We start from the raw sequence: 8,287 nt of genomic DNA, 5'->3' as shown, positions 1-8,287 counted from the left end.
CTTCAGCTTAAATTTCGGGACGAAATTTTCTTTAACAGGTGGGTAATGTAACGACCCTGGTTTTTCCAACGTTATTTATTAATAATTATTATTATTAATACGCTTGATTAAAAGAATGTATGTTATTACATTTACATGTTGCTTTAATTGCCCGTACTTGAACTTTAAATGCCCGAAACGTCTTTGTGACACCCGGAACTTGCACGAATAATATTTTCAAGTATTATTTACATTCATGATTAATTTTATTAATCATTTTAATTAACTAAGGCTATTAGTTAGTTACTTGGGCTTTAATTGGTTTAACTTGTGATTTATTTGAACTTGGGCTTTGATTAGTAAATGGACTCTTGAACTTGGGCTTATAAGCCCACCCTACATTTATTAATGAACCTTTAGCCCACTCTTGCAACTTGTAAGTACCATTTAACATGCAACTAGTTGGTTTAGGAAGACTTGGAATCTAGTTGACACATAATCCCCATGAAATCAACTCTTATATCCACCTTTATGAACTTTACATGCTAATAACCATTAAACTTAACCTCTCCCCCTCTCTTTTCTGCTGAATGCCGAATCCATGAAGACCATTTAGTGGTGTTTTGATTTCATTTTTCCTTCATTACTCTCACTTGTATGCTCTCTCAAAAACACACACACTTTACTTGCAAATTCCCTCAAACTTTCTTCTCTTTTTCTCTCATACTTGTAAGTGTTTGAAACAACTTCTTTTCTTCTTTTCTTTGTTGGAAAAAAACTGATTTCATAAGCATTCATCATCATCAATCTTTGTTTGTTGTTTGATTCTTGTTACATGTTGTTGTTACTTACTTACTAACTTTTAAGAATCTAACTTCCTAGTTTTGATTCTTCATAATATCTTGTATTTATCAAGAACATCCAAGAACATAATCTATCTAGTTATGTTCTACATATTTTGTTTCAAAAGATTAAAGTTCATAGTTGTATAAACTCATTACTTGTAGTTCTTGAAGTAACTTTAAAGTTACTTCACTTAAAGATCAACTTGGGTTGAATATTTAAAAGTATGAGCAACTATGAACCATTTTCTTATTTAGTTAGTTTTCTACTTTATTTTGTTTCAAAAGATTTAAAGTTTATAATCTTTATAATTGTTACTTGTGTTCTTGTTTGTTGTATGTTACTAGAATACCACCTTCATGGTTGGTTTAGGCTTATCATTCATTTTCTTTATTTTTTATTGTTAGTTGCTTACTACACATTTGAACAAGGACATGAAACCAACAAGAGCTTACACTTTGGTGCAAGTATCATGGATCCAACACTTGGTTGTGATCTTTCTTAGTGTTCATGAACTTGTTCATAAACTTACATGTAACCTTGGTCATGATTACTAGTTAATCTTGATCTTATATTTCTTGGATCTAACTTGTTAGTTCAAGAACAACACTTTAAACTCTCTAACTTGTGTTGATTTGACTTAAGAACTATAGATCTAAACTTTTGAGTCTTGAATCTTCAAGATCTAATTAAGAACTATGTTCTACAAGCTAAAGATCTTGCTTACTTAAGTTCAATTCAAATTTGTAACTTATTATTGTTTTAAAAGTTCATGTGTGTGCTAGATCTAAGACTTTGACGAAACCTTGGTTCATCAAACATTATACAACTCTTAAGTGAGTTGATCTACATGTCTTAGACTCACACTTGTGTTGCTAGTGTCAAAACTTAGTTAGAATCACTTTCATTGTTCATGTGTGTGTAGATCTAGGACTTGATGTAACTTTGGTTCATCAAATTCATGTCTTAGACTTGCACTAAGGTTATGATGGACAAATCTTGGTTAAGATGATGTATACACATCCATGAGTGGTGCACTTGAAGCTAGACGCATCAAGGATGAGAATCATGATGAGCATCCAACACCAAGATCACCGGAACCCTTGAAAACCCACTGCATTCTGTCCAAAAGTTTCTGACCTACTGCTTCTGGAACAGACCAGTAGACCTGGGCTGTTCTAACCTTGATTTTTAGATAGAACTTTTCGAGTAGATAACTTTTCATATAGGACTCGTCTTAATCCGAGTTACGGTTTAGGATTTATGGCCCTCCGTTCGTTACCATGTCCTTTAACGTTGTGCAGAAATTTCTGACCTACTCGCACTTAGACCGTCGCCACGGTCAAACCAAGACGAGTTTGCTTCTGTAAATTTTACCACACTTAAGGGACTCATAGACGGAGCCATGACCACTGGTCTCACCTTAATTCAGTAAGGGTAGAGGCCGTGGTGACTGACCGAAGTCAGCCTTTGTTTTAAACGACTTTCATAAACGAGTCTTACTTGTTACCTTTTGTTTAATGATGATTGATGATGACCCTTATGACCTTAATTACGTACTTGTAAACCTTTTGAGACGACTTATTGACTTAGTGCTATTTGACTTAGGTTGAGGACGTTTGGACCGTTACTTGCACACCACTTTCCGACTACTACCTTACCATTACTACTAATCATTGTGAGTTATAGCATTCCCTTTTTACTTTAACTTATTTTGGGAACTGAGAATACATGCGGATTTTATGTTTTACATACTAGGCACGAGTAATTAAACTTATATATGTGTGGGTTATATAACGGCAGAAACATTCCCTTTAGCTCGGTAACGTTTAATCATTGGTTTTTGAACCGTGAACGCGAATCTTAGATATGGATCCATAGGGTTTGACATCCCCACTCGGGCTAGTAGCGCTAGCATTTAACGAGTGTTTAATACTTCGAGGTTATACGCACTTGCCAAGTGCACTTTAAGGGGGTACATTAAACGTTAAGTTAGTTACCGGGTGCCCACGGTTAAGCATATACTTTTACATACTTTTGAAACGCTCGTTGTAGCACTGAAATCTCGTGGCCTACTTACATTACTGTTATACTTAAACTATAGCTCACCAACCTTTGTGTTGACCTTTTTAAGCATGTATTTTCTCAGGTGCTTGAAGTCGCTTCCGCTATCTTACTAGTCGTGCTGTAGAACCCGCTGCCTAGAGTTGTTATCGCATGACTACTTATGTTGCATTCAAACTTTTTACTTATGAATTTATGTTATGTAACGACCATTATGGTCACGTACACTTATTTAATGCTTCTACTTAGTGAAGCATACTTTGATTTGTAAAACAATTGACGTATGTTATGACGTCACTTTTATTAATGAATGCAAACTCTGTTTTGAAAACGCATATAGTACTTAACCTTGTAATGATCCTGTTGATGATGGTCCGTACATGATGATTTAGTACGGGGCGTCACAGGTGGCTACTAGTTTCGGGTGCACTTCGGGTTCGTTTCCAACTAAGTATCTTGGTATTCCTATAGGTTAAAATATGAATAGGGTTTCGAGTTGAGATGATACTATTCAGAAGTTCAATAACTGTCTTGCAACATGGAAGGTGGGACTTTTATCTTCGGGTGGTAGACTCACTCTTTTAAAGTCGGTCATGGAAAGTCTCGGGATTTATTTTATGTCTCTTTTCAAATGCCCGGAAACGGTTCTAAAAAATCTCGAAACCATTGGAGCTAGATTTTTTTGGGGTAGTAATACTTCCAAGAGAAAAATGGCATGTATTAAGTGGGACCAAGTTCTTGCACCTTTTTCTCAAGGCGAGTTAAATATTGGTAGTTTGAAGGCTTTCAACTTAGCTTTAATTATCAAATGGCGATGGCGATTTCTTACATTCCCGAAAGACTTGTGGGTTAAAGTAATTAAGGCCATTCATGGTAATAATTTTGACAATCCTAATGGTTCTAGCCCTTGGTCATCTATTGTAGAGGTATGCCATAATACAGTAGCTAAGAACATGTTACCTCATAACTACCTTCAAATGGAGGTTGGCAATGGTCGACATACATCTTTTTGGCATGATGTTTGGTGTGGTTCGTCCACTCTTACTTATCGTTTTAATAGACTTTACCACCTCGACATTAACAAGTTAGACTCGGTTGCTAATAAGTGGGTTGAAGGCGCATGGTTTTGGGTTTGGTCTAGAGATGAGATCGGTAGTAGAAACTCGAATCCTCTTAGTGACTTATTACAAGATCTATAATGTATCAATATTGTGGACAGGGATGATCGATGGTTGTGTTCTCTTAGTGAGGATGTTTGTTCACTGTTAAGGTCACAAGGGAGGCCATAGATCGTGTTATCCTCCCTTCGTCTCATGTCGTTACTACATGGGTTAAGGTTTTGCCCAAAAAGGTGAACGTTTTTTGGTGGCGGTTCAAGCTTGATTCTCTTCCATTGCGTTGGAATCTTTCCCCAAAAGGTATAGAGTTATCTTCGTTGAATTGCCCTATTTGTGATTCAGATTTGGAACGGGTTAATCATCTTTTTTTCGTTTGCACTTTGGCTTCCGACCTTTGGAGATGCGTTTGCATTTGGCTAGATAAGGGTACGCCTTCCTTTTCCTGTTGGCCTGACATCGAAAGTTGGATCGAGAATGCTCAGATATCGACTACATCGAAGCTACGGATCAATTCTATATTTATCACTCTGCTTTGGGTGATTTGGCGTTTTCGGAACGGAGTTGTTTTCAATAGTTTTATTTATCATAGATGTAATCTATTTGATGTCGTTAAACTTTTCGTTGGCTTAAAAATCGAGGTCATGTAGTTTTAAATTGGAACTCGTGGCTCGTAAAGCCTTTGTAATTTTTCTTTCTTAGCGCTATGCTAGGGAGCATTCTATAATATATTAGATCTTTTGGCAAAAAAAAAAAAAACCTTCAAGGTATGTTTTTGAGACCTTCAGTTTCATTTTATTTTTGTTATAAAATATAATTTATATAATCTTATAAAAAATAATAAATATATAAATTATAAATGAACCAAATTTTTGTTGACATGTTGGTTATTAAAGATAACTAGATAACCAAGGAAGAATAAAAATATTAGAGCTTAATAAAAATATAAAACTATAAGACCATTTGTAATGGTAGTTTGTGTTGTGCATTTTTTACACTTTTTGGGTGACTAGGACGTGTTGTGTTGTTGAGTGGAGTAGTGGTGGTGGTGTGAGTTGGTGTTGCGTTAGTGGAATGCTGATGTGGCATTTAATTTTGTATTTTTCTATTTTATTTAATTGTTTTATATTTTTATTATTATTAATATGATTATATTTATATTTTAAAAATATTATTTAATTTACAAAGGCTATAATTGAATCGTTTGATTTTTTTTTTTTCAAACGGCTCTCTTTCTTTCCCTATATAAACACCCACTCATCTCAAATTATAACACACACTTCATTTCTCCTAAATTATTCAATCAATTTTTAAAATGAGTCCGTTGAATGTTTGCGTAAAAGTTCATTACGGAGGTGAATTTGATCGAGAATTAATGAATTATACACCTCACGAAACACGTGATTATTACATTAATCTACGTGAGTATCGTTATTTTTTTAGTTTGCTTAAAGTTCTCCAGCGAGACATACCATATCCTTTCAGACAGGTTTGGTATTTCAAAAAACCCCGCGTTCCCGCCACGCTACTTGAAGATGACGACGATTATTATGCTTTGATTGGAAAAGCTTTGGTACGTAAGTAATCAATTACGCTTTATACCGAATTTAGGGATGAAAGTTATGCCCTTTCTGAATCGCCAAAAGAAGTTGCTTCATCTTCGAGTAGCGATGACGGATTTCAGCAATACGATATTCGCGATTACTTAGATTGATGAAGGTGCTTGTTGAAGATAGCCGTTATGAAAATAATGTAATCGTTTTAGGAACTAAGTTGTTTTTCAATTTTTAGGAAAATAATGCAATCGTTTTAGGAGCTAAGTTGTTTTTCAATTTTTAGGAAAATAATGTAATCGTTTGTTTGCGAATGAATGAAATAAGCGGCTAGTTTTTATTACTGAAATTAAAATACATTAATTTTAATGACTAATAAAATACATCAATTTGAACGAAATAATAAAATACATAACAATATATTAATCATCAATATTAATATTAGTAGCACGAAAATAAGGTGATAAATTCCATATGTGCTCAGTTAAATCTGACTCCAGCCGATTGTGAACTTGCCTATCTCTGATTTCCGTAACCCTGACATCTCGATCCCTAAAATCCCTTTCTAACCGAATAGGTCGGTTACTTGGTGCAGCAATCATTTTTTCATGTCTTTTTGAAATCACACATCCTTTATTTTCTTGAATCATGTTATGTAATACAACACAAGCGTACATATGTCTTCTAATTTTGTTGAAATCCATAGATCTTGCCGGAGTCTTTAACATTGCAAATCTACCTTGTAGTACTCCGAAGGCACGTTCAATATCTTTCCTTGTACTTTCTTGAAACCGTTTAAACTTTTTACGCGGTTCGTCAATTGGATTGTGGGGCGCTTTGACCAACATAGCCCAATCTGGGTATATACCATCACATAGGTAATACCCTATCTCGTAGTGATGGCCGTTTACATTTAACAGTGAAGGTGGAGCAGTGCCCTCTTTTATAGTGTTAAACAACGGTGAATAATTTAAAACGTTAATATCGTTGCTTGCACCTGCATACCAAAGAATGCATGCCATATCCACAAACTTTGAGAAGCTACTGCTTCAAGCATAATAGATGGGCCTTTTTGATCACCTCGAGTATATTGTCCTTGCCAAGCAATTGGATAATTCTTCCATTGCCAATGCATACAATCAATACTACCGAGCATACCCGGTAGACCATGTTTTTGTGCGTGAAAATTACAAATCCGGGCAATATCATCGGCGGTTGGTTTTCTCGAATACACTAGTGCAAACAAATGAAATACGCATCTACAAAATTATCTAAACATAAAGCAGCCGTTTTCTCGCCAATTTTTATGTATTCGTCAAACAGATCTGGTGTAGTTCCATACGTCATTTGACGTATGGCCGCGGTGCACTTTTGTAGGATCGTCAAACTTTGAAGACCAACTGCATCTGGACGTTCCCTAAAACAAAAAATAATCGAGAATATTGGTATTATTAAAGTTAGATATACCTACGATGATTCGAAGAAATAATTCACGGCTCATTCGAAAACGTCTTTTGAATTTTTTTTCCGGATACACGGGTGTTTTCGAAAAATAATCATTGTATAACCTCACAGCCGCATCTTCACGATCCCTTGGAATATAAATCCGTGTTCGAGGGACTCGTGAACTACTCGCTTCTCCCTCCACTTCTTCTTCCGTTAAACTCTTAACAAAATTAACCACCTTTTCATCATCGGAATCATCAATGATAAAATCGAACATTTTGTATGCATTTTGCATTGTATGTGTTTTTTTTAAAGAAGAAAGATACAAATATAGATATTGTGTGTGTAAAAATGATATATTTAGATGTGTATATATAGATAAATAAATTTAAAATTAATTTTTTTTATTATTATTGAAACAGCAAAATGTAACGGATATATTTTTTGCCCAACCAAAAACACCCACGTGGACTCAACGGCCGTTGGAAGCATCGTTAGAGTCTCCCCAACGCCGGAAAAACGCCGGTGGCCAACGCCGGGATACGGCCGCGAGTTGGCGTTTCCGGCCTGCCACATAGGCACCAATGCCGTTGTGCATGGTGCGTTACAACTAGTCTAAATCGAACTAATTAGGGTCTGGTACATTCTTTTAGTATGCGGTGATATCTTTTATGAAAGTTAACCTTTTGTGGAAGACATTGAGCCTCTACTTTTATCATCATTAACGTTTACAACGACATTTGCTTATTTTGAGGTATAATAGTGTTTTATGAATTTGTAGCAACTGTACGAGTATGAAGTCAGGTTCAAAGGTGCCGCTTGATGTTCTATTTTGTTTTCCGTGAAGGTTTTGTTAGGAACCTGCAAACTGCATTACCTAAGATGTATAATGTTTCTGAAGTTCTTTTGTGAGGCTGTTTTATATTCTTGACAAGAAATTAAAACTCAGATGAAGGGGTGTTCTGAAATTGAAATTGGTGTGAAGTTTGTTGATATTTTTTTTACATTCTTGACAAGAATGATGATGAAAGGGTGCGTTTGGATCTTGGTTTTGGATCTGAAAGGGTGTGTTTAGATCTGAAAGGGTGCGTTTGGATTTCAAACGGTGTGTTTGGAGTTCCAGAATTGAAGATGAAGTTGAAAAAGACAAATTTACCCTCACATGTGTTGCACATGACCATCATTAATGGATTTTTCAACGAAATTTTGACGGAGGGATGCTGATTGCCAAATTATGCAATTAAAAGGATTCGAAAATCCAATTAAAAACTTGAGGGACTCGGATTG

At 35.4% G+C, this 8,287-nt stretch overlaps 1 protein-coding gene across 1 annotated transcript; it reads right to left on the bottom strand.

The window, feature by feature from the left end:
* Nucleotides 1–5,976: 5,976 nt before the first annotated feature.
* Nucleotides 5,977–7,295, bottom strand: LOC139842696 (uncharacterized). The gene is made up of 3 exons (XM_071832812.1): nucleotides 7,123–7,295; nucleotides 6,799–6,971; nucleotides 5,977–6,551 (listed from the first exon to the last, which is right to left on the bottom strand). Exons 1-3 carry the CDS (start codon nucleotides 7,293–7,295, stop codon nucleotides 5,977–5,979), a joined length of 921 nt encoding a protein of 306 aa, XP_071688913.1.
* Between the last annotated feature and the right edge of the window lie 992 nt (nucleotides 7,296–8,287).

This window comes from Rutidosis leptorrhynchoides, chromosome 4 (assembly GCF_046630445.1).
Source record: "Rutidosis leptorrhynchoides isolate AG116_Rl617_1_P2 chromosome 4, CSIRO_AGI_Rlap_v1, whole genome shotgun sequence".
Classification (NCBI taxonomy): Eukaryota; Viridiplantae; Streptophyta; class Magnoliopsida; order Asterales; family Asteraceae; genus Rutidosis; species Rutidosis leptorrhynchoides.
Note: the sequence above shows the minus strand (reverse complement) of the source record. Positions and strands in the feature narration are given on the sequence as shown.

What these genes read in the sequence shown, in the direction of transcription:
- LOC139842696 (XM_071832812.1), bottom strand. Translation starts at nt 7,295, where the DNA reads ATGCAAAATGCATACAAAATGTTCGATTTTATCATTGATGATTCCGAT. An exon ending in CGTGAAGATGCGGCTGTGAG is followed by an intron (nt 6,972 to 7,122) that starts GTTATACAATGA and finishes TTTTTGTTTTAG; the next exon opens with GGAACGTCCAGATGCAGTTG. An exon ending in TGTAGATGCGTATTTCATTT is followed by an intron (nt 6,552 to 6,798) that starts GTTTGCACTAGT and finishes TTTGGTATGCAG; the next exon opens with GTGCAAGCAACGATATTAAC.